At 36.3% G+C, this 25,819-nt stretch overlaps 9 protein-coding genes and 2 non-coding genes across 11 annotated transcripts; 5 read left to right on the top strand and 6 right to left on the bottom strand.

Annotated features, from left to right (window-relative positions):
• Positions 1–1,045: 1,045 nt before the first annotated feature.
• On the top strand, positions 1,046–2,104 carry ECM8 (Ecm8p; the record flags this gene model as incomplete). The annotated part of the gene is made up of 1 exon (XM_003956117.1): positions 1,046–2,104. The coding sequence occupies one exon, from the start codon at positions 1,046–1,048 to the stop codon at positions 2,102–2,104; it is 1,059 nt and encodes a 352-aa protein (XP_003956166.1).
• A 3,686-nt stretch (positions 2,105–5,790) lies between these two features.
• KAFR0C00340 (C2H2-type zinc finger protein) lies at positions 5,791–6,975 on the top strand (the record flags this gene model as incomplete). The annotated part of the gene is made up of 1 exon (XM_003956116.1): positions 5,791–6,975. The coding sequence occupies one exon, from the start codon at positions 5,791–5,793 to the stop codon at positions 6,973–6,975; it is 1,185 nt and encodes a 394-aa protein (XP_003956165.1).
• A 282-nt stretch (positions 6,976–7,257) lies between these two features.
• Positions 7,258–8,541, bottom strand: KAFR0C00330 (uncharacterized protein; the record flags this gene model as incomplete). Its single annotated transcript, XM_003956115.1, has 1 exon — positions 7,258–8,541. One exon carries the CDS (start codon positions 8,539–8,541, stop codon positions 7,258–7,260), a length of 1,284 nt encoding a protein of 427 aa, XP_003956164.1.
• Positions 8,542–8,634: 93 nt separating this feature from the next.
• SLM4 (Slm4p) lies at positions 8,635–9,114 on the bottom strand (the record flags this gene model as incomplete). Its single annotated transcript, XM_003956114.1, has 1 exon — positions 8,635–9,114. One exon carries the CDS (start codon positions 9,112–9,114, stop codon positions 8,635–8,637), a length of 480 nt encoding a protein of 159 aa, XP_003956163.1.
• A 1,352-nt stretch (positions 9,115–10,466) lies between these two features.
• On the top strand, positions 10,467–11,999 carry ECM33 (Ecm33p; the record flags this gene model as incomplete). Its single annotated transcript, XM_003956113.1, has 2 exons — positions 10,467–10,524; positions 10,744–11,999. 2 exons carry the CDS (start codon positions 10,467–10,469, stop codon positions 11,997–11,999), a joined length of 1,314 nt encoding a protein of 437 aa, XP_003956162.1.
• Positions 12,000–12,272: 273 nt separating this feature from the next.
• On the bottom strand, positions 12,273–15,290 carry RPG1 (translation initiation factor eIF3 core subunit a; the record flags this gene model as incomplete). Its single annotated transcript, XM_003956112.1, has 1 exon — positions 12,273–15,290. The coding sequence occupies one exon, from the start codon at positions 15,288–15,290 to the stop codon at positions 12,273–12,275; it is 3,018 nt and encodes a 1,005-aa protein (XP_003956161.1).
• Positions 15,291–15,701: 411 nt separating this feature from the next.
• Positions 15,702–17,984, bottom strand: SEC18 (AAA family ATPase SEC18; the record flags this gene model as incomplete). Its single annotated transcript, XM_003956111.1, has 1 exon — positions 15,702–17,984. The coding sequence occupies one exon, from the start codon at positions 17,982–17,984 to the stop codon at positions 15,702–15,704; it is 2,283 nt and encodes a 760-aa protein (XP_003956160.1).
• A 267-nt stretch (positions 17,985–18,251) lies between these two features.
• Positions 18,252–22,220, bottom strand: SPT7 (SAGA histone acetyltransferase complex subunit SPT7; the record flags this gene model as incomplete). The annotated part of the gene is made up of 1 exon (XM_003956110.1): positions 18,252–22,220. One exon carries the CDS (start codon positions 22,218–22,220, stop codon positions 18,252–18,254), a length of 3,969 nt encoding a protein of 1,322 aa, XP_003956159.1.
• Positions 22,221–24,331: 2,111 nt separating this feature from the next.
• On the top strand, positions 24,332–24,403 carry KAFR0Ctrna14R. The gene has a single exon. It is a non-coding gene; the product is annotated as a tRNA-Arg (tRNA).
• Positions 24,404–24,422: 19 nt separating this feature from the next.
• Positions 24,423–24,494, top strand: KAFR0Ctrna10D. Its single transcript has one exon. It is a non-coding gene; the product is annotated as a tRNA-Asp (tRNA).
• A 326-nt stretch (positions 24,495–24,820) lies between these two features.
• KAFR0C00270 (uncharacterized protein) lies at positions 24,821–25,399 on the bottom strand (the record flags this gene model as incomplete). The annotated part of the gene is made up of 2 exons (XM_003956109.1): positions 24,821–25,220; positions 25,356–25,399. The coding sequence occupies 2 exons, from the start codon at positions 25,397–25,399 to the stop codon at positions 24,821–24,823; spliced, it is 444 nt and encodes a 147-aa protein (XP_003956158.1).
• Positions 25,400–25,819: the final 420 nt, after the last annotated feature.

Genomic DNA, 25,819 nt, shown 5'->3' with positions numbered 1-25,819 from the left:
TACTGTTAGTGGCCTCCTAATTGGAACTTATTTTTCTGCTTTGAATGCTAAAAATATGACATTCTTCCGTATATATGCCTTGCGCAAAGAAAGGCATTGTTTTTACGAGGTGAACTCGCAATGGGAAGCAAAACCTAGGTACAAGATAATGTTCACTTGGCACGAAATTACCATATGCTTCGGAATATTCTTCTGCGAACTAATTTGAATAGCTGCATCCACGACAACTAATTATTCCTCTCAGATGTAGAGTTATTGGAAAAAAGACCCAACCTCGAATTAGCAAGCATTGGTCGGACATCGGCTCTTTGTTGCGAAGGATGGACGATTGATATTTGGTCATGATGGCAACTATATCTTTGATTTTAGGCGAGTCATAGGATCAATCTTGATCACCCGCCCTTTGAAAGATATTACTCAAGGGCTTACATAATTTCTTCCTCTACAACTTATTCTTGGGATGATAGACGAGTTTTTTTTACTTGCATCATTCTATTATCATTGTGATGAATCTTTCATTTCTTTTTGGTCGAAGCTTTAGCTTGACACCTTTTTTTCGTACGCAATATTACAGTTCACCGATAATAATAAGGAACAAGGTTTTTTCTGCGTCCCACGATTGTCGTTGTTGTAAAGAAGTTTACCATGTGATCTTTGATCTGAGAGTGAAAATTTCTTTAGTAAGAAGAGTATAATACAACCAGAAAAATGAAACTGAAGAAAGAAAGTTGGTATTGCCTATTTATTCAACATTTTATTTCACTTCCATTTCCGATCTATGTTCCCAAAATTAATTCTATTTTATACAGGACTCTATTATTACTTGTCGAATTCCATCAGTTGGCACCGTATATTCTGTGCTGAGCATTTCGTTTGCCTAGTGCTACAAGTCCATAATTTTCTTGCATTGTCGCCTTTTCATAACGTAGGTCGAACGTTGCGACACAAATAAATCTGAGGCAACCCCATAAAAAACAAGTCCTTATGAGAGTCACATGAAAATGATTGGATCCAGCATATCAAGAAACACAAAATATACGGTAGTATGGTTATCTATTCGTATACCTTTGTACCTGATCATAGGATTGCTAGTGACGACTTAAATTGCTGGATAGATGATACAACGCCATTTGTGCCTTTGCAAAAAGCATTAGCAGCAGAACACAGTTCGCGCCCACATTCAGTACCCAGTTCCAGAATATCTTCTACAACAGCTTCATTATGTAGAGTTTTTAATGACTGCACCAATATTTCGAACTCTAATTCCAACTCTAATGCCAGTACGATACATAAGAGAAAATTTTCATTGAAAGCTGATGAAAAGGCTTTGAGCCAGTCAATATTTAAGCTTTTCAACGAAAAGTCTATGATATGTAAACACGAAAAGGATCAAGGCAAATCTCTTTTCATTCCACCCAGAAGTTTTCAGCACCATATTATACCAAAGTGGTTGAAAGAAAACTACAGCACAGGCGGTTTCGAGCTTTTTAGGGACATGAACTCCTCTGACTCTCCATGTGATACCATAACAATGGAAAATATTGATTGGATTTCATATAGGTATCTTAGAAAAACACAAGATAGTGAAACGAAAGAAGTGTTGTGCAGATTTTGTGTGGGAAAAAATTGGCTTGACTTTCGGTTCTACTTCAAACATTTGCTTTTCTCACATGGCATAATAACAAAATTGAAAGATCCGAATGAACCGATGCAGAAGACACTCTTCTTTCAACAATCCTCATGGGATACTGTAATAATTTTTGAATTGCTACCATTACCGGATCTTTTCTACTCTTTTAAGTTCAATACTGGCAATAGAAGGACCCATGTGAAGTGCCCCAGTTGCTATATGTGGATTCGATTAGGATGGTGTGAATATGATGAAATCTTGGATCTTTCAGCCTCAAATGATGTTGACTTTTTCAAGACGATAAACTTACTTCGAGATGACAAGATTAAAGATGAAAAAGCAGAATATGAAAAATTCACCTTAACTCAAAAACGCGATAGAAGTCTGATTGATGGGTTTTATGAAAATTATTTCAAGCATTATGTTGAGTGTAATGAAATTGATTTGAACTCACTGTATGTCGATGTTACTTGAAAAAAAATGATTCAAGGTAGAATCAGAGATCTTTTGTTTACTTACATATTAAGAATAGCATAAAAAATTCACATGTTTTATTATATTTACTAGATCATACATATTTCAGATTCAAGCCATTTTGTTGGCAATGACGACATGTGTTAGACAATGTATGCAACTATGTGACAACATTAGAGAAGACCCTAGGCAGTGCACATAAACAGAAATTTTAATAATTGAAACTAACAGAGCTGCAAAGATATTACCCTATAGGTACTTGCATTTTGGAAGAAGTAACATAAACTGATAAGCTTTGTATAGCACAATCAAGGCCATGGAAATCAAACAAGCTTTTTGCTATGATAATTTTGGAAACTACTGCGAGCAATTCAATGCGAGAGATCTCAAAGAATGCGATCGCTGGTTATAGAAAGAAAAAATAAAGTATGTGATTGTGCCATAGTACTCTGTTAAGAATTCGCCTTTATCTTTTTACCTTCTTTCAAAAATAGCGGTAAGGGCTTCACCCTTCAGGCAGAAGCAATAAGTTACATACACCCCTCTTCAATATTGATAAAACAAGATTTTCGACGTAGTAAATGGAAGGAAGAAGAGGTAATTTTGAAAGGTAGAAGCACTAGAATTGCGGTGGACGACACCAAATTACTTGTGGATCTTGCATTCATTGTCATCTTGGATATAAGCGTAACCACCATATGGTAGATAGAATGTCAGCTCAAGAATGCTGGAGTTTAATTACAAAAGATTTGGCAAAAGCAGCTGTATTGTTAAAAAGGAAATAGCACAACAGTTCACTCCATATGACAGAGGGAATTACTCTTCAATTAACCCACGGTTTGAACAAGACAATACCGTGACATCCTCGTTGCTGGCTATTTTTCGAGCACGTGCAAACTTTGAGCTACATTTTCTAGGCACAAGTAACTGCCATTTTGAGACATTATTTTTAAAAGCTGAGTTCTTCCTACGGTAACCACATTTTTTTTGACATTTTAACTTTTCTTTGCTGGTACGATGTTTCCTTCAGAACGGTCAGTTCTCTGCGTCGTTACTCTGGATTTTACTAAAATTCGAAATTTTCGAGATAACAATAATCTAATGATTTTGTGAGCAATCATAGTTATTACATAAGAAAGTTTAAAATTGAAAAGGGATAATGACCATGATTACGCTCGAGAAGTTAAAAGGACTAGCAAAGACAAGTTCTATTATAATTCAGGAATTGGAACGCACTAACGTTTTATAACAATGTCACCTAACAATGTTGTGCAAGGTAACACTGTTCTGCTATCTTTTACAGAATGCACTATTTTCTCAAGGTCAGTGCATGTATTCGGAGAAAAGTCCGTAGAAAATTTCCTAAAAATGTTCCCTTATCATGAATCTCATTAACCATTTGGATCATTATGAACGGTTTTGCTTGGAATGAGGTTTTTCCTTCATAAATGCAGATGAGATGAGCGAACTTAAAAACTACAGAAAATAAGTTTGTCGGAAAAGAGAAAGCCTCGAGTGAGATCATCGGGATGATGAAATAGGTTACGTAACAGATCTCTTCAGATATCCACTGTTTCGATAAATCTTGTTGACTTGCATGTGTATTCGATAAATTAATATTTGCATGCGTTTAGTAAAGAATGTAGAAGTTATGTACTCTTTTGCTTGCGCATATTGCTTATGTTTTTCATTTATGATAGAAAATACTATTGAGATGCTGGAACAACTATCATTTTCATCTTCAAACTAATGGAAGGGAGAGGGTTTCCATGCGCCCTCTTTTCCCCTCAGCGTGGTCTACTTATTTGTATCTTCTAACTATATAGGAGTATTGCAAGATAAATACCGATATATATATATCGAGATTTTTATAGCACCTTTATATCAAGGCAAATAGGATAAAGAATTTCCAGCCCTTCTATCCTTGAAGGAAAAGTAAAAGAGAATATTTGTAGTAGGGTACCAAGTCGATTAGTAAATATGCAGTTTTTGCCATTAAACGTAGAAGAACAATAAAGCAAGAAAACCCCGGTGTATAATTGTAGTTGTTGTGTTCCTGGCTCTTCAAATCTTGCACAAAAAATGTGAGAATTTTCAGACAGAACCAATAGGCTAATTTTAATGATAATAGTTTAACGGACAATGCTTTGCTTGAATTGTCCTTTCTTTTGTAAATATTCTTAAACTTCATTAAAAGTCCGATTACAGAAGGTTTGCCCATTATTATATTTTTCATATGAATAATACTTAAATTACCGTACCCCAATACTTTGAGAAGGGTTTGTTACATAAGCCAAATCTTCTCTCTACCAAAATCTCAGTCAGCATTATTTTTGTGCGATTGACGTCACGCTGACTTATCTCTGTAAAAATGAAAGGGAAACTTGCATGCGAATTTTGGAATTGTGCTCTTTTTCTCAAAGAATTTACTGTGGCTGAAGTCCGGACGGACGACGCTAAGCAGAACTTTTCTTTCGGTGGTGCGTTGTTTGACACAGAAATGCGATAAAGAGGAAGGAAAACAAAGGGGATGTCACCCTCAAAAATAAGACATGTTTGTTCCACTCAAGTAATCATCCTCTCGGAAACGGAGCGCAAAGACACACATAGGAACAGAAAATCTGTGTATATCCAGCCATCAATTAATCGAGAGGAACGTTTTGAATCAGAAACGGTAGCAGTATGAACAGTTAGTTGTACTGCTAACGTAACTTTTCATTCACCCTCAACCCCCTCCCCCTCCCCGGAATCGTAGAGGTTGAATACTATATACTCAATTATATTCTTGGATTAGAACGTCCCAGCCCGCCTGTACAAAATTGACACAGTTAGCTATCAAACGGAGGAGGGGAAAGAGTACAACCCTTGCGAAGTTTACATATCTCAGAGATTTCTAAGATGCTTCTCTCAGTATCCAAATTTGTTCTGCGTTTTACTGATATACGTTAAGTTCCTTATTTCAAAATTTGATAAACCAACCAAATATAGTCTACGAGAAAATTTAAAAAACGGAGTAATCTGTCCTACAGGTTGTTTATTGGAGCCGCCTGGAATGGGAAATGTCCATATGTGAAATCTCAATTACGTTGTCCGTCGGTTTCTCAGCGACAAAGTCAAATTTTCATATGTGTTGTCCGCGGTCGAATAAGTCACGCCCGTACCCTGTTGAACATTTTCAATTTTCTAACGGGTTTTTTAGCGACGGCTTCAAATTTCAGGCGGAAATAGCAAAATTACTAAATTATTACTATTTCGAGTGTCTAGAACTGAAAGAAATGATAAACTAATCTATTCTTTGCGTCGTTTTCTGTAGGCGATGTCTGCTTGTGCTACATTTTAACGTTTTTAAGTTGTTTCCTAATCTTTTCGGAACATGTACGTTCCCTGAGTCTAATTCCATATTTTCCAAGCAACTTTTCCTCGAGGCACAATATTCAAGATTACTGGAATTACTCTCTTACTTTAAGCTGGTTACAAATTATATATAAACAGCATATGTCAGCATTTATCGTCATTTCTTATCGCTAGGTTCTTTTCCTGGTTTCTTCTAAAATTTAAGACATTCAGGCTTCATTATATTATATAAAAACAAAATAATTAGGCAAAGACAAGTTTTTTTCTAGTTAGTAAACAACTTCATATTCTCATCTATATTTTTCCAACGATTTTCACTATTATATTGTATCATGCAGGACAGAGAAATTTACCAAAAGTACTCGTTTAATAGTATCAACAACCAAAATAATAATCAATACGATTTATTGGCTTCATTGGAAGATGAAAATTTAAATAGTCAAACTTTCAATAACAGTTTCACCAATTTCTACACAATGATGTCAAATTTTAATAAAACTGACAGTTCGTCTTCTGACCCTGATGATCTACTTCTACAGAAGACAGAGTCCAAGCCTCCTGAAGAATCTGTACAAGTCCATTTTAATACTTTTACCCAACAAAGCTATACACCATTGAGCCAAATCACTAAATTTGACTCTTCAGCTGATGTGTACAGTAGGTTATTGGATGATAGTGACTTTATATCTGATGAGTATTTCTTGACGAGAAGATACACAGAAGGCTCTGTGCCAATGTTGCCTTATTTCTCAAAAAGAAGAGAATCTGACCCAACGGCTTTTGAAAGCTCTTCTCAATTAACTCCATCAGCACACCCTAAAGTTTCAAATTATACAACCACAAAGCATCAACACAGGCAGTTTGCCGCAGCTATCACTCCAACTATGAAAGTTGCTCGAGTAATCAATAATACCAATCTGAATACACCAAAAAGCAATCTTACCTCTCTGAATACTCCTTTTCTTTCTCCTTCTCTAAAAAAGTTATCCTCTAAAAAATCTAATTCTTCCAAAGTGAAAAAGAACACTTCGTACTTCCCAATCTCTCCACCCTCTGAGGTGTCTTCATTGCCAACAAAAGGGAGGTACACTGCATCTACACAACAAAATGAAAAGAAGTCTATCCAAGATTTAGAAATTTCTCCAAGCACTGACAAGGTCAAGTACTGTTGCAAAGTTTGTAGTAAAAGGTTTAAGAGACCATCTTCACTGAGTACACATATGAACATCCACACTGGCTACAAGCCTTACCAGTGTCCATTTAGTAATTGTCAAAAATCATTCAATGCTAAATCAAACATGTTGAGGCATTACAAGCTTCACTTCAAATTAAGTTCTGGTGTCTATGTGTTACCAAGCGGTGAAATAACCCTTCAAAAACCAACTTCAAAACAACTATTTCCCCATAGCCAGGCTAATGACAACTCAAACATCTGCGCTGGAGATACCCTTGAAAGTAACTTCTCCATTAATGATACCCAAATACCTACTGCTATATCAGGTGAACGACTCGAGTAACTCGTAGATATATGGATTCAAAGCAGGACTTTTTATAACTATATCTATTCTTTTCGTAATAATATTAAAATAAACTGGACAATTTAGTAATCAAGGATTTATTTTTTCGGCGAGCGTTTCAAAATATAATAATAATGTTTCAACTTATAAGCAGGCCTTATGTTGGAAATTAGCATTTGCTTTGTAGTCGAAATTATAGCAAAAATAGAGTAAAGTAAATATATAAGCATAGTACTGCTCTATTATGGTTTCCCATACTTGAAAATTAGTTCATAAAAATTTTCATTTATTCTTGATTTTCGATATCAAACTGTCTATTTCTATAAAATTACTGTCATTGCTAGAAAATTCTTGATGTGTCTGAGATGCGACGTGACTATTAAAATGAATCTTATCAAATCTAATCTGACAATTTTCACACATTTTTATATTAGCCTTTTCCAAAAATATTTTGGAATTGTTTGCAAGATTCTCATCAGCCAAAGCAGAGTTGTCCTGGCTTGCTCTTTCGTCTACGCTCTTCAGGTCTGAACGAGGTTGGTAGGATATATCCAATGTTGGAATCGTTTCCTCGGTATCTATAGTATCCATGCTCGATAAGGATTCATCTATCTGATTATTCTGTGCAAGTGGATTGTCGAAACCTTCTGTAAAACTTTTGTATTGTATCTCAACCGTATTGGCCCTCTTCAATATCATTTTATCCAAGTCATTAAAAGATATCTTAGAATTTAAATGATTATTGGGAATAATTATAAGTTTAGGTGAATTAATTCTATTGATATCTGGCTTAGCTGATTTTGAAAATATCTTCCTCAATCTCAACGCTAGGTTTTCATTTGATTTATCACGATTATACCTCTTTGTTATTCTTTCAGGAGCATTTTCATTGACACTCATATCACCAATAAAGGGACATCTGCCATAAGTTCCGTGCTTTAAAGTTGGATAGGGAGGTACTTTTGATTTATTTAAAAAGCTGACTTCCCATTTCCTACATATTAAGGGCCTGTATCTTTGAAGTGTATCGAACATGTAAATGTGAGGAGAAGTTTCGAAATATTCAATAAAATCAAACGTCTCATCACTATTTTCTATCAGGTGCGTTAAATCAGTATCCAAGTTTTGGAAGAATCTTTCAAGCTTATTATAATCCCATACCTTCATGTGGGCACGAAAGTTAGTTATATTGCTCGAAGATCGCTCGGATATCACAACTTCTACATTTTCTTCAAGGTAAGGAACTACGTTAGCACCTAGCAGACGAAACTTTTTTTGGAAATATGCACCTTTCTTGTTCAATTGTTGCACTAGATTTCTGTTCTTCGATGCTAACGAATTGTTATCAAAGAATATCTTTACCCCGTTCTTAAACTTAATTTTCCACTCTTCCTGAAACGAGAGTAACTTGTCCCACTTTGTAGATTTTTTACTATTATTGTTAGCCAAAACTGAACCGGCCAGACTTTTTTCTTTATTTGATCCTGCTACGGTAGATGACCTTACTAAATTTTCCAAAATACTATCGCTCTTCAGCGTGTTTGTACAATCTACCTCAATTTCCATCGCTCATTAAAGGTTATATAGTTATATAGTTGGATTGTCTGCATCAAACATTAGCTATATACTCTTCGAGGATTTTTCAATTTTTTTTTTCTTTCAACCCAATTTATATCCGTACATATCATGAAATGCCAGTAAGGCTTGCTTCATCTTCAGGACAAGAAGACCGTATGGGAATGAGCTGTCAGCAACGAAGAGTAATATCAGATCACTTCCGGGTATTTGCGCTAGACATGAATGTAATTCTTCTATTTCGTACGTATATATCCTTGTCTTGTAGCCAGTACCCTTAGCGTTCCATTGATATTGATAGCAACTTTTTGTTGTTTGTTCCGATGGCTGACTTTCGTCATCATTCCATTTATCTTTACTGAGAAGACTCATCATTTTCAGATTACTGAGTGATGTACTACTTTCAGGGTTACTATTATCTATGGCATAGGATATTATAGAGCCATTCTTTGATGAAAGGACGACGGATGAACTCAGAGCGTTCGTTCTAAATGGCACATTTTGGCATGAAATGCCGTTCAAAGTATTCTCTAGGAGTGCCTTGACATTGGCAGAGTCTATCATCCTATGTATGTAGCTATCTTTTTCTGTGATCGATCGTCATTGTCAATTCCAAAACAGAAAATCCACCACGTTATAAATCACTTCTTTTCTTAAGAAGATGCTATATAGTGTGTGTGGGTGTACTTTTCTGACATTTATGTGAAATGACAAGAGGTGTATTTTAGTTGGTGATCTTCAGGTGATGCCTATCTTGGAGTTCGAGCTTTTGGATGAGGTTCTTTTTAGAGCATTTTAATATGCCCTTGTGTATTACAAGATGCGATAACAGGAGCAGTAAGTTCACGGATAAAACTAGAAACAAAGGTCCAGAGTGGTACAGCACCAGATGTGTATATGTTATAGAGTTCCGTAAATATGTCCCCAAGAAATCATGATACTTATAGTTTGACCTATTGAGGGAGAAAAAGGGAAAGGTATCTATTATGACTAAATTACTTTCAACTTGTTTACCAGTTTGGCTCTACAAGAAAAATGTAAGCACGAATCTTAGCGCCTTCCTTTTCCTCTCCACCATCCTAAACGCGTGCCGACTTGGCTCCCACTTCTGTGCCAGAATGTTTACTACTTACATGCGTCTTGGCACTCTCGCAAAGTTAGGATCTCTGCATATGGAATCGCGACTAATTGTCCTCTACAAAAGAGGAAAGTGATGCATTTAAGTTATGGAAAACGCGAAGTTCCTTCCCTAAAAGTGGCAAAAATGACACCTTGAGGCGACTATCCAATACTACCATGCCCACCAGCCGTCAGTCGACCTTTACATTCAGCGGAAAGAGAAGAACTTGAGTCTTTCCAAATTGATCAAGAAGGTTTTCCTTCACAGGAAAACAACCCGCGTCGTTTTCTCGCATTTTCCTTCCCACCACAACGATTCCTTCTGGAACAAAAGGAAGGCACGCTAATCACAATAACGGGAAAGAACACTTCCGAAAGGTACGAGCAATGACAACAAAAAAGACGAAGACGCAGTAAAAAAAATAAGAGCGCTTTTTTCCTCGATGGAGTTCCACCTTTTCTTCGCATCCTTCACTCGCTTTCTAAGCAAGAAAAATTTTCCAGATAGCCTCATAATCGACGGTACTATATAAACTGAAAATTGTTTTCAACCGATCTTGAGTCTATGTCTTCCTCTTTTTGAAATGTATCCTTTGTCTATCATAGGTGTAACGAGGGCTTTTATATTCTATTTCAAAGGAAGAAATTAAAACAGTATACTACCATTCTTGTGTTAACCGTTTTCCATTAATCTAAGTACAAAAGATCACCGAATCACTCGTTTCTTAAAACCAGTCCAAACAATTATTATTTCATCAAGGAACAATTTTTGTACACTCCAATAAAACCTTTATAAAATGCAAATCAAATCCACTTTGTTACAAGCCGCTTTATTAAGCTCTACTGTTTTAGCAGGTATGTGTTATTTTATCTTTACGAAAACATAACTTTACTTTGGTACCTCACTTCGAGAGAAAGATTTTCTTTCTCCTTCTAGAGACAGACTTTTTCAGAAGCATCCGAAAAGAGAATTAAGATTTTTTTTTTTGATCTCGCTGAGGAATATAGGGCCATAAGATGCAAATATTGTTTTTTTTATCGAGCATTGCAATACTAACAAAAATTATTTCATAGCCTCTAAAAAATCTAGCTCTTCTAGTAGCAAGACCACCACTACTAAAACCAGTTCTTCTACCAGTAAGACTACCACTACCAAGGCCAGTTCTGCTAGTGTCCCATCCTCTTGTAGTGTTTCTGCTACTGCTACTGCTCAAACTGATTTGGACCAATATGCCAGCTGTAAAACTTTAGTCGGTGACTTAACTATCTCTGGTGACTTAGGTGGTGCTTCCTTAGCTAATGTTGAAACAATTGACGGTTCTTTCACCATCAAAAACGCCACCGGTTTGACTACTTTTTCTGCTGATTTGAAAACCGTTACTGGTACTTTAACTTTAGAAGGTCTAACCATTTTAACACAAGCCACTTTTGGCCAATTAGAATCTGTAGACACCATCGAATTAGTCACTTTACCAGCTATTGAAGCTTTCGAGGCCGGCTTATTAACCTCTGTCGACACCGTCCTTATTTCCGACACTTCATTAACTTCTCTTGACAGTTTCACTGGTTTAACCTCCGTTGGTTCTATCGATATTAACAACAACAAATACTTAGTTTCATTTGATTCTTCCTTAGAAACTGTCTCTGACGCTTTGACCTATTCTTTCAACGGTGCTTCCTCCGTTGTTTCCTTAGACGATTTGATCTGGGCTAACAACGTTACTTTAAGTGCTGTCGATAGTGCCAGTTTCTCTAATTTACAATACATCAACTCTTCTTTCGAATGTATCAACAACACTTTCGCTAATCTAACTGCTAGTGGCCTAAAAACCGTTGGTAAAACTTTCTCCATTCAATATAACGATGGCCTAACCTCTTTGTCCTTTAATAACTTAACCAAAGTTGGTGGTGGTTTCGTCATTGCTAACAACACTGATTTAAAAATCATTGATGGTTTCGAAAGCTTGACTGAAGTCGATGGTGCAATGGAAATTATCGGTAGCTTCAGTGAATTGGATTTATCATCCTTAAATTTGGTCAAAGGTGCTGCTGACATCGAAACTACTGCATCTAACTATTCCTGTAGTGCTATGAACAAATTACACAGTAAAGGTAACATCCAAGGTGACGAATATACCTGTACGGCAGCTACTTCTACCTCCTCTAAGGCTTCTAGTGCTACTAAGAAGGCTGCTTCTACCTCTGGATCTGCCACTGCTACCTCCGGTTCAACTTCTTCCTCCTCTAAGTCATCTGGTGCTGCTGCTGGTAACTTTGCTCCATCTTCCTTCATGGGCGCCTTTCCTGCTGTTGCCGCTTTACTATTGTAAGTAAGTTTGGTAGGCGTACAACCTGCTTTAACATATTTTTTTATTGTTTCTTCTTACCTTCATTATTGTAATAATAATATAACCAAACGTTTTAGTTTTTATTTTGTGTAGTTTTTTCTCATTTTACATATTGTTTTAGAGATGTTTAATTATTTTAAGATTATTCCAAATCTGAATTATTTACGTGGATACGACATGTTTATTAACTGAATTATCTATATAACTATACACAATATGTGGCAATTTCAGGCCACAACGTACTTAGCGAGCTCTCTATTGTCTTCTTCTTTGACTTGGTGGAATGTAACCCGTTCTTTTTGGAGCTGGAGCCGTTTTCTTTTCTAAAGCCTCTTCAACTTCTCTTTGTTTACGAGCAATTTCATCTAAATCGGCTTGGCTTTTTTGAGCAACTGATGGCATAGCACGTGGCATAGCCTTAGATGCAGATACCTTTCTTTCCAAAGCTTCTTCAACTTCTCTTTGCTTACGAGCAATGTCATCTAATTCAGACTGACTCTTTTGCATAGAAGCTCTTTGACTTGGTGGGATGTAACCACTTCTCTTTGGTGCGGAGGCAGTCTTTCTTTCTAAGGCTTCTTCAACTTCTCTTTGTTTACGAGCGACTTCATCTAAATCAGCTTGACTCTTTTGAACAACTGGAGTGGTTGCTGGTACACGTGTAGCAGTTTTACTGGTGGCAGCCTTTCTTTCCAATGCTTCTTCAACTTCTCTTTGCTTGCGTAAGATTTCTTCTTGTTCCTTGGCACGCTTTTGTCTTTCAGCAGCAGCAACCTCTTGTCTCTGTTTAGCAACAGCTTCCTCGTAACGCTTTTGGCGAACTTCTGTGATTCTTGCTTGTTTAGCAGCTTCTAATTTAGCAGACATTTCCTTACGAGCTTCAGCAAACTTCACATTGTGTGCTTCAAGTAAACGCTGCTTTATGTTCTTGTAGTCCCCGTAGACGCTTAGCAGACGAGAATGCTCAGCTAATTTGGCTTCATGTTCAGCTCTAGCGGTCTCAATAATCTTGGACTTCATAGTTTCATACTTCTTTAGATCAATATCCCTCAACGCACTTGCTTCCTTTTGGAGCAATGGTAATTCAACCTTTCTTAAGGCCCTTTCATTGTGGTCAAGCCTCTTCAATGCAAAATTAATTTTCTCTTCTAATTCGTCTTTATCCTTAGAAAGTTGTTTAACAACTAGTTGGGTTAAGTCCTTGAGGTCAGACTTGGCAGCTTCAGTTGGATCAATGTAAACATGACCCTTTTCATTAACTTCAGCAATGAATCTCTTTGCCTCCTTATCTTTCAATTCTTGTAATTCACGTTTCTTCTTTTCTACTAAACGACGACGAGCATCCTCCGCAAGTTTAGCTTCAATTGCGGCCTTTTCTTCCATGATACGTTGTTGCTTTAATTCACCATCCTGTTGAGCTTGTAGAGCTGCGTCAGCCATGTATCTTTGTTTTTGTTCTAAGGACTTCTTGGTACGTTCTTCGGCAGCTTTCTTGGCTCTTTCAATGGCGTCCTTGTTTTGTTGAATCAAGTTCTCACGGGCTAATTTAATCTTTTCCATATAAGAGGATTCGGAGTATGATTCGACCTCACTCAAGAATTTAGATAATTCTGACAACTTGTTACGGATGTAATAGTTACGAGTAACAATAATTTCAGGTTCAACTTGTGCTTCTTCATTTTCTTCACCATCAATAGCATCAAGTTCATCCTCAACTTCCAAATTGTCTTCACGCTGCTGTTCTTCTTCTTGTTCTTCCTCATCAACAACTGGAGCTGCACCAACGAAAGCTTCAAATGGATCTTTGACGAAGGTAACAGTTTTTGAGTCATGGTCGATAGAAAAAGAAACGTAATCTTCTACAGCAGCTTGTAGTAAGGCCTTTTCAATATCCCAGTTAGAAATTTTCATTGGTTCAGGTAGACTGAGGAAGCTGAACAGATCTTCGAATGAAACAGAAGTGTATTGGGCAGAAGCCTTGAGCAATAACCTTCTCACAATAACATCTCTGACGGATTCTAAGTAAGGTTGGAAGTATGGTTTAGAAAGTAGTTTTGGTAACAAGACTGTTAATTGATCCTTTATAGCGGAGACATCAAAATTGTTTTCAACTAATTCGTACAATTGCTTGATTTCTTCGTCAACCATAAAAAACATTTCATCTTCTAATAAGGAGTCAATAACTTCTTTTCTGGTTGGTTTAGATTCCAAGTTTAGCAAACGGTATAAACGTAATTGAGGATCATACCCAACAAGTGGTAAGTAATCTAACTTAATAGATAAAGCAGACAAGAAGATTCTTGATGCATATTCTTTGAATTGCTCTTCATCAGCCTTTGGGTTGGTTAAGTATAACTTGTAAAACTTTTTGTAGGCAATGGTATGTAATAATTGATCATTGGAAACGAAGAAAACCTTAGCTAAGTTTTCGTAATATGTGGCCAAAGTTGACATTTTTGGTGCACTTTTAGACATTTTCATTAAATGGTAAACATCTTCAACTGCTCTAAAAGCTTCATGCCATAGTTCTAACTTAACAGAGACATTGACTAATTGGAAACGTTGGTCTAAGTAACGTTTTAGAGTTGCAGCATCACTCAAATCAACAACGTTGGTGGCATACTTGCTTTGTTGATAATTAGCAGCATCTAAATGTTGACGTAGCACATCTGCTAATCTCTTGAATTCATTTTTACGGTTATGGTTCAAACAGAAAAGCATGGATCTGGTAACAACACCAGAATAGGTGATTTCTAATTGAGAATTGTTACGTAGTAAGTCTAACACAGAACGGTAGGATTCCCAACTGAATCTCATCCATGAGGTAATTGCTTCATCATTGAAACCACCGACAGATTGATCTTGTTCATATACAGAAGTTAAAAGATTTTCTGGGGTAACACCCCCTTCTAGATCTTCATCTTCATCCTCTCTTTCATCTTCTTTGGCCTGTTCAGAAGCCATTTTTGTTTCGACCAGATCGATAAACTTACGGGCAACTGCACCGACAGAAACCAAACCTTCAGTAGAGCCTTGAACGAGCTTTTTGTATTGATGTAAACCATCTTTAATTAATCTACCTCTCTTTAACTGGACACCCAACTCTAGAAATTTAAAAACAATAGGTTCGACAAGAGATGGTTGAGCCCAACGAATTCTTCTAGCGGTTATAAAATCATATAACGATTGCAAAGCAGCTTGTTCTTCTCCAACAGAAATTAATTCTTCAGCTCTCTTAAGAGCATTCTCTGGACGTAAAACAGGAGGTGCCATTTGTTAGTATTCAGTTTATTCCTTCAAGCTACCAGAGTTCTATTATACCATAGTAATCAGGTAATGAAAAATGTATATCTATAACGAGTAAGCCATCGATGAAAAATTTTCAGCAGAGAATTAATTTACCCGAACTTTCTTATTTTTATCACGTGACTCTTTTGGCTATAACTAGCCCATAGCCCTAGCTTTCCGACCATTCTAGCGTTAATGGGAGGAGGAGAATGTAAGTAAAGCAGGCGAGGCAGAATCACCAAACATGCTCATGGTTCAAGCCAATAACTACTGTTTGGATAGGCCAAGGCTACCACATTAGAAGGCAGAAAAATTTTTTCGCTGTTGAAGACGAGTATTTATTAATTTAGTATATATGATTGTGAGTACAAAAAATGGTTATACCCAAGGCTTTTATCACACGGCCTGTGTCATTAATTCAACGATTTCATTTATTGGATCATCATCATGTCTTGCTGTTTCAATATTCGTGAGCGCTTTCTTAATGCCAATGTTCATGCGTGGGGCTGTTTCGGCTAACTTATTTATAACTCTAACTCTATCGGCATCATCTAGGAAGCCGGTATCCATCATAACATTATTAAATTCATCCAAATTGGTCATGTTAGGAACTGCTATCTCATTATCAAAACAACTCAATATATCCATTTGTTTTAAGACCGAGTACGCAGAAGTTGTTGTCATAATTAAGAGACGACGACCTTCTGGCGGTTTATATTTTAAAGCAACTTTCAAAACTTGGAGGATATTGTTGGAAAATCTAGGGCCAATTGGTACCCAATCAACAAGTGTTTCAAGTGAATCAATAACCAAAATGTTTAGTGGCGATTTATAAGCATCTCTGAAAGTATTGTCAATGTAAGCTATTTTTGCACTTTCTGACATACCAGTAAGTTCATTTGGTGATATAAGTCTGATAAATGGGAATTCAGACTTTAGAGCAATAGCAGCTGCAAGTGCAGTTTTACCCGAACCGGGAGGGCCATGGAATAACAACGAAACCAACCTTGATTTTTCACTTTGACGAACTTGGCGAACGTACCTTTCACCGTTTTTCAAGATAGCATTGATTCTATCAGAATATAAAATCATACCACCCTCGACACACGTTTTCAGATCCTCCTCATTTATACCAAAGGCAGGTGTTACTTCTGTTAAAGCATTCAAAAAATCATTTCTAGTAACTTTCAACTTCGCAATATCTTTTTGATTTAGTTTTGTTTGACCCTTACCAATATTGACCGTTTTATTTATAGCGAATGAACTTGCACTTTTAACTAAACCTTCGATTTCAGCACCTGAAAAGTTTTTGGATAGTGCAGCTAACTCGGCTAGATCAACATCAGCATCCATCATGTCATTTTCTCTCATTTTTCTAGTCTGAATTTCAAAAATTTGTAATCTACCAGCTTCATCTGGCAAGTGTATTTCAACTTGGACTTCAAATCTACCAGGACGTAATAAGGCATTATCGATCAAATCCTTACGATTAGTCATACCAATAACCAGAATATTATTTAGTTGGTCAACACCGTCCATCTTAGCTAATAATTGGTTGACAACATTGTCTCCTACACCAGTTCCATCACCTCTGGACCCTCTTTGTTTGAAAACAGAATCCAATTCATCGAAGATGATGATGTGTAAGGAAGAGTCTTCTCCTTTTGCTCTATATTCAGCTTCAGCATCCTTGAACAGGTTACGAATATTTTCTTCAGATGACCCGACATATTTACTTAATATTTCAGGACCGTTTACGATTTTTGGTTCCTTTGCATTCAGCATGTTACCAATTTTCCTGGCAATTAAAGTTTTACCAGTACCTGGTGGTCCAAACAATAATAGACCTTTGACATGAGATATACCTAGCTTTTCGATCACTGATGGTGGAAAAATTCTACTTGCAAAAGCTCTCCTAAAAATCTTCGTAAACTCTTTATCTAAACCACCGACACCTAAATCTTCAAACTTAAAGTCCGCTCTAATAACAGCATCTGACCTTGGTCTTAAAGAGTTACTAGAAGTTAGGTTAACTAGACCATCTCTTCCTTTGAAAAAGTTGAGCTGCGTTTGCTTGGTTAAAATACCTTTTGCTTCAATGCCTGTGGCTACTTTATTAGTAGGTTCAATATCAGCTAAGTCAATTGCTTGTAAGTTTCTCACCTTCAAATCAAAAAAATGTCCTTTGAATTCCATGATAAGATACTGGGTTGGTGAGAATATTTGCGACTCATAATTTTTGATGAAGTGGGTTGCCAATTGATCTTGATCAAAAGGTGTAGTTACAGCTTTTCCTCTTGATCTAAAAGAAATCTCAATATCTACTGAGCCCAAATAAGATTGCTTTCCGGAATACTTTAGCATATCAAAAGCCCTACATTGAACTTCTTGATTTAAAGACCAACCACCCCATGTGCGTTGATTTCCATTGAACCCAACAGATCCGGGAGGAATATCATTAGAATGTTTTGTAGTAAATACAAATAAGTTGTCTACTATAACATAAATGTTATTTGGAAAATCTTTTGGGGATACTGCTGCAACATTGGCGAGGGCATATGTATTGTTTGGACAATTTGTGACATGTAAATGACGTGGTCGTTGGTCCACATTGCTCATATCCGGAGGAGCGATGTTATGAGTGGGTTTAGTAAATGAGGGCAATTTGAACTTGTCCATACTGATCTTGTTGAAATGACAGTGTCTTGAGCAATAGCGTCACTTAATAATACGTAGTTAAATAGTCGAGTATTACATATTTTTCAGTTGAGGTTACAGGATTTTCGATGAAATGTCCGTTACCCTGCGGTCGCGCCTAAGCCTTGGATAATGAAGTTCTTTTGCGTTCAACATAAGAGATGCTAGCTTATAATAATGGTTACAATAATATTTATGTATGTCTATATATAACGGGATATACGCTCACCAAACAGAAATGAAAATATACTACTGATCTAATTTTGGAAGGCTCAGACTGAAGGAATTATTGGCGGGGCTATGCAGATCGTTGAATCCGGCATCGAGGCTGAAAGAATTAATGTCAGATGGTGCTGTACGAACTAGTGAACCATTCAGCATATCAGGCTGGGGGCTGTCTTGATTGTTAGAGTAAAGATCTTGCTTCCCCTCATTGAGTAGTGAAACGTCTTCCTCTGGTAATATGAATGCGGTATCGACAGCTCTTTTCTTATAAGTTGTAGCAATCTTACCAGTTGGCGGAAGCCTGACTTTGGCTGTACCCTTCGCTTTCGAAACCATTGAATCATCTTCTAATATAACGTATTCGCTTGAATCAGGATTTTGTTCATCTGTTCGAGTCGCTTCATCGGGCACCGTGCTTCCTTTAGGAGGTTTCAAGGTATAGTTCTTGGAACGTTCGTATGCTTTTTCGAAAAGTGGGACAATTGTACTTAATAGCTTATGTTCGTCCACGGCCTCTTTATTGATTCTAGAATAGGACACAGAGTCGAATTCTTCTCTTTGTAATTTCGTAACCTGAACCTTAGTTTCGCCATCAACGGCTTGGAATTGAGAAGTCAATAATTGCAAAGGCACGGAGGAGCTTAATACGCCAAATTCTTTGTCTAGCCCAAGTTCTCTAAATCCAAAGAAATCTTCACCAGTCAATTCAGAGGCGAAGTCACCCGATAAGAAACTTTGACTTTCGTCTTCAAAATTACGCTCCGATAACTCTTGCAAAGTTGGTCTCAACAGGTCTTTCAAAAAACCCTCCAGTTTCGATTTTATATCCGTTAATTTCTTTGTCTTCTTTTCAAATTCTGATTCCATGTAGACATAAAGGTCGTCTGGTCTATTGATTCCGTTTTCTAACAATGATATTACAAGGATCTCATTGGGTGTATTAGAATTCAAAGAGCTTGTCTCTTTGTGCGTTTTCACGGTTTTGATTAGATTTGAAAGGTAGTCACCAGCTAATTCTGTGAGCATGTTAATAGCAGATGGTTGTGTCGTTTCAAACCCATTTGACATAGAAATCTTGCACATGTTTTTATGCATTATTTTTGAAATCAATCTGGTACTATTCTTATTGTCGTGTTTTGAAAATTGAGATATCGGATCTAAATCGATGGAATCGTCGATTTTAGCATACCTGTACTGATGAGTACGCAGCATAACATTAGGGTTATTGAGATTGGGATTCTTCATGTTTTGAGTGTACGATGGATTTTGCAACAACCTAATCAAGGATATCTTATGGCAGATATGTCTTATTTGCTGGATCAATTCGATGTTGTTATTCATCTTGGGAGTAAGACCCTTATTCCTGTCTTTAATATATTCGCTTTCGGTTTTAGTAAATGTATCATTTTCCTGACCCAGCATTCGGCTTACATAAGCGTTTTCCTCCTTTGCCAACAAGTTTGAATCACATCCTCTGTAGTTAAATTCAGGAAACACATTAGTGGTTTCATATTCTTGTAAAAAAACCTTATTATCAAAATCAACATCATCAGATGATTCCTTCTCGAAAATAGAAGAGCTTAAGTAATTATTATTGTCAAACACGTTTGATATTTGATGATTTGGTATGATGTTACTCGTTGTATTTTCTGCTTTGATTGCTGCAGCAAAGCCATTTTTCATTATGGATTGTTGTTCAATTTTTTGTCTGTAAATTTCCAACTCTTTCTGTTCCTTGTAATCTCTAAAAAGTTTCTCAAACGTATTCATCTTTTGTGGATCTTTTAAATATGCTTCAGATAAATTGTTGAGTTGTCCATCTTTGAAATATTCATTTCTTTTGATGCAGATCTCTGCACGAGCTTTAGCTGTTAATAATTTCCACAACGATATTTCAATGTCATCTTTATCGTCATCTTTTTCGGCAAGGTATTGTTGTGAATCACGCATATCTTCTTCTTCTTCTTCTTCTTCTTCTTCTTCTTCTTCTTCTTCTTCCTGTTCCGACTCTTCTACCTCTTCGACATTTTCAGTCATTTCTTCTGAAGTAAGACCACCTTGAATAGCCTTATCGTCAACCGGCATTTCTTCCCCATTAGGGAGAGTTTTAGCAACCATATCCTTCTTTTGAGAACCTTTTCTACTCTTATCATCTTCATCATTTTTAGTTTCAGTGGTACTTTCATCCATTTTTTGTTTATTTTCATCCACAATTTCCTTATTGTTATCTTCTTTGCTTTCATCGCTATTGGAATCAATATCTAAAATCACTTCATCATTTTCTCCGTTCTTTTCATTATCATGTTGTTGGGCCGGTTTGTGGGCACCCATATTTAGGCCCTTTCTTCCAGAACCTGCCACTTCTTCTTCCTCTTCTTCCTCTTCATAATCTTTATCCTTTTCCAATTCTTCGAACTCTTTTTCAACGTCGCTACGGGTACGTATAGTAATGTTGGGAATCATTGGAATTAGTTGCAATGATCTCTTCTGCATTGCTATTGCATGCGCCCTCAAAAAATGTGAGGGATCAGAATTGTAGGTCAAACAGTTTTTCCAAATCAACATAATATCGTCTACGAATTCTTGCTTTGAATTGTATTGGAAAGTTTTCAGCTTTTTCAATACGGTATTCAGATCCATTGATTTCTTTATAATTAAGTGATAATTTGGAGCTTCTCTTTTGCTAACTTTATTCAAAAAAGGAGTTGAGTGTTCCGTATAGTTTCTTAGTTCGAGAACAACCTTTTCACATGCTTCGTACAGCTCTTCTTGTCCTATTCTGTCGTCTGAAGTCCATTTTGACCTGTTTTTCCTTACATCTGTTATAAGTCTCTTTAGTTCAAAGTCTGATAAATTTAATTTTGATCTTTCCTTTTGAACAGACGCCAATAAATGTTTTAATGATAGATTTGCGATGCCAAGATCAACTGCTGGGCTAGGAAGTGCATTTTTCGCGTCTAGTCTTGGTTTTTTATTATCTGGCTCTTGACTTTCTTCATTGGTTTTATCAAACTTGACGCCTTCATGTTCCTCTTTTACTTTTACTTTTGACTCATCCCCATCTGAGCCATTTGCATTACTATTTTGGCGTCTTTTTTTTGTTGTTTCAAGTAACTCGTCGTTTTCCTCTAGCTTCAGTCGTTTTAACATAGTTTCTTTGTCATACTCAAAGTTGTGATAGATTTTGTTCCAGTTAGAAATTATTCCGTCTATGTTATTATTTCGAAGTTTAGTCAAGGTTTCCCTAGACACCCGTAAACATAAAAGCAAACGACCATTTTCAACCATCTCATATGTTACAGTCTCTTTGAGTGAGAAATCTTTATCTACAGAATTTTCCAGTACACTTTTTTCCTCTTCTTTTTCATCATCATCATCATCATAATCATCATCCTCATTATGGTCAAAAACTCCTTTCATTGGTTCTGCATCGATGACACTATCGGTCAAGGGCTCTGATTTTGAATCATCTGTCTCTAACAACACATAATCTAGTATATCAGTTTGTTCGCTGTTTGCATCGCGTTCAGAATCATTATCAGCATCAATAGCATATTGCCATAGCACATAACGAACTTTTAATGATAGATTGCCCACAAAACTTGAATTGGTAATGTGTTGCTTTAGATCTTCCAGATCAAGTTCTGAAAAGTCCTCAGAAATATTGTTGTTGGCATCGCTTGTTTCATCTCCTTCATTATTTCCTTCTTGTTCCTCTTCTGGTTTTTCTGTTTCTGGTATTTCCTCTTGTGACTGTTGACTTCGTTCAACAACGTTTTCTACAGCCAATATAACATTCCCATTCATTAGTTCACGCCATATTTTCACCTTTGATTCATATTCAGGGAGTGAAAGAATGGCTTCTAATACAATAAGTTGCTGTGGAGTTAGAAATAATTCGAAGATGTTGTCGTTGAATAATTTTTCAGTTAATTTAAGTAAAGACTCTGGTTTCGTTCGCTGATAGTTAACAATTGGTATATTTTCGAACATTGCTGAAGTAACCGTTATGCTCTTACTTGTACAGCTGAAAGAGTGTGATTCTTTTCTTCTTTACGCTATTCTATGTTTCAAAATTGACTAAGTTAGTTGGCTTTTATTTTGATGAAATTCGAATAATTTTTTTGCGAAACAATTTCGAACGTCATCAAGCTCATTCATGTAAAGACTACGGTAAGGTAACGAACTCTTGGAAACCTCGCCAGGGCTGCTATTTAGTTTGCTACTCCTTATATAGATTTTATTTCTTTAACAACCATTTTTTTTTTTTGACAGAGAGAGATTACTCGCTGCCCCAGCTGCATTGCTTATTTCCATACAAAGTAATGGTCTGTTAGCGACTCTTTTCTGTCTTTTGATTCTTAGTAACTAGCATATATATACTTTTTGTGCATATTTTATTACAATTAAGACAGGCCTGGCTACTTGCTCAATGTTTCTTCTCTGTAAATACCGTTAGTTGATATGAATCAAGTCGCAACATCATGTTTCTGCAGCTAGTAAATTCTTTATATGACTAGCACAGTAACATAAATATATTATGGACCAGACAGTATAAAAGAGACTTTTTAGAAATAGACACAACTCCTTCTATATGTTATCAACATCATGTATTGGAAACATGCTTCAAAACTTTTGACACAAGTTACGCTTTCTTCCTTTTGCTGTTATTCCTCTCCCATTGATATACGTAATATGTTATTATTCCTGCCTCTGTGGCACTTTCGACCTTGATTGACATTCTGCTGAAGTAATTCCAAGTTTGTTTTTGTTTTGGCCATACGATGGATGAAATCGACTGAAACTGAAACAAAACATAAACCTCAGATCAAAAAAAACTTATCCAAAACTTACAGCACTAAGTTAATACTGAATAAGAAATTACGGCGATATTTACACACTCTCTTCTTATTGATACTGATAAGAGCTTGAGTATAATTGTATGTTTAAGTTTTCAAGAGTTAATTAGAATGGTACAGATTACTAAGACCTTCGATATTAAGCTGGCGCAACAGAAGTACCTGTCTGACTGTTCGTTGTCTTTTCCTTTCTTGGGAAGTTGCTAATCGATGATATTGTGGTAAATAGCAAAATCTAAGAGTTAGTTGTAATAAGCTAAACAAACAAAGTGTGGAATCAGTACTAAAATACATAGTAAAAACCAAAACTTGCCCTATCTTTTTTCTATATAAAAAAGTGTCTTCAATAAGAGAGTAAGAGATGTTCTCTCGGTACTAAATCAGGTCATTTTATACATTAACAGTTCATGGCACATCTTGTCAACTCTATGATAGGAAATTTTCACCTGTCACTTGTACCATGCTGTATAGTATCTGCGAATTTATACCAGCAGCGAATCTTCTAGTTATGGTAAACTGTTGTGCTCACATTCTCGACTGGTGATTCATACTACAGTACTACAGGCCCATCAGACTGTCGTTCCAGTAGGTGCATCGCTAATAATTTTGTCAGAAAGTGACTAATTCAGTAAGTTGCTGGAAATGGCATTATACTGACATTTCAATGTTTTGATAGTTAAAATGTCAAATTTAGAATGTTATAGAAGAATTGAACAGTAAACATGGCGTGATAAACAGGACCAGGTATTGACATGAAACAAATAAGACGTGATAAACACGACTACATATAATCATGCAATAAATATGGTACGATAATTATGACAACGCATTGACTCATAAATCTAGAACATGATATAGTTGATATAAATCAACATGTTTTAGAAAAAGTATAAATACTCAGGTGAACACTGAAGCTTGATGAAAGTTTGTATCAGCCTATACTATTTTATATTATGATTATATTTTATATATAACTAGTGCATTATTTGGTAAAACCACTGATTAATAAGAATTTACTTTACGAACTTGACTGATCTTTAGCAATATGAACACAATTAACGAAAATAATATGGGAGAAACAAGCTCCGATCTTCCTTTACGTCATAAGTACTACAAATAATTGTCCTTTTACGTATCCATACCGTAGAAACCACATTTCTGCTAATTTTAGAATGTAAAAAAATGAGAGGCTCATTTTAAACGCTTTATCAACAAGAAAATTGAACTTTAAAAATCGGAAATTGAGCTCGCGTGGCGTAATGGCAACGCGTCTGACTTCTAATCAGAAGATTCTGGGTTCGACCCCCAGCGTGAGTGCTCTCTTTCTTCTTCGAAATCCGCGATAGTTTAATGGTGAGAATGGGCGCTTGTCGCGTGCCAGATCGGGGTTCAATTCCCCGTCGCGGAGATTTTTTTTCTCTGTAACAATGTGGACTTTCTTCCTTTGCCATTATTGTCTGATGACATGTTCAAGGTGCTTTTTTAAGCTAGGCTCATGCACAAGCATATGCAAATGTTTATTTTTTGTTTGGTGAGACTATCTTCCAATATGAAAGTCCAACAGTCCTATTCTCGCAAAAAAATCTGAACTTGTATCAAATCATAACCTATCGATTAAATAATATATTTAATAATGACTAAGAAAAACGCTTATTTAATATCAAATAAACACTACATAAAATAAGAGTTCTTGTGAACAAGTGACAGGATGGGCACTAAGCCATTCCTATATTCTTAAACTGCAAATTTCTTAGTCCATTCTCTTGCGGTTGTTTCATACTTGGATCTATCAGTCTTATAAATATGAGCGATTTCAGGAACTAAGGGGTCATCTGGGTTCGCATCAGTTAATAAAGAACAGATGGATAATAAAACTTTAGAAAGCGTTAATGCAGGAGACCACTGATCTTTTAAGATATCTAGACAGATGTTACCATTGGCGTTAATATTTGGGTGATATATCTTTGTTGTAAATGAGATCTTTGGAGGTTTAAATGGATAATCTGTTGGAAAATGGATAGAAAGGAAGAAAACACCACCTGCATATGGAGAATCTGGTGGGCCCATAATGGAAGCCTGCCAGTGGAATAGATCATCACCTACTGGACCAGCAGAAAATGAAGTTATAGGATCTCTATTGAGAAGAAGCAGATTGTTAGTAAAAAAAAGGAGTTCATCCGAATATCCACTTAATCTTCTTTGCTTTCTCTACTTCTTGGCACAAAAAGCAAATAAGGTAGCATAGTGTTTAATTCATAACCACACATACTTTCGTAAATCATTTAGTTCTTTGGAAATACGTTTAGAGGACATGTTTAGTGGTACTAGTTACGGTGGTTTATAGTTCTATATTATTGCCACACAGAGAATACTTTCCAATCACTTTTCTGCATCCTGCCTCTTTTATAATTATCATGACAAGGCGGAAAAAGGAATGTTCGAGAAATTTTGTATAATTAATACCGCGAGCTAACCGATCAGGGTAGCGGAGAGTCTTTTTTCTTTTTAAAGCTTCTCCAAAGAGGACAAACAAGATGATTTGGCTCAGCTGATGATAGAGAGTGAGAGCGTCGTCTTAGTTGAGATGTTGTTGTGGACAGGTATCATTGAAAACGCTGGACAATCCCCGAACTTCTACACAGTAATGTTTCTCTCAGTATTTGCGAGAGGAATCTGAGAGCTTGGCGGTAGGAAAGATGCAAAGCATTGTGAAAAAGGAACAGATATTCCCTC

The sequence above is a fragment of the Kazachstania africana genome, chromosome 3 (assembly GCF_000304475.1).
Source record: "Kazachstania africana CBS 2517 chromosome 3, complete genome".
Lineage (NCBI taxonomy): Eukaryota > Fungi > Ascomycota > Saccharomycetes > Saccharomycetales > Saccharomycetaceae > Kazachstania > Kazachstania africana.
This window is presented reverse-complemented; position numbering and strand designations above follow the sequence as displayed.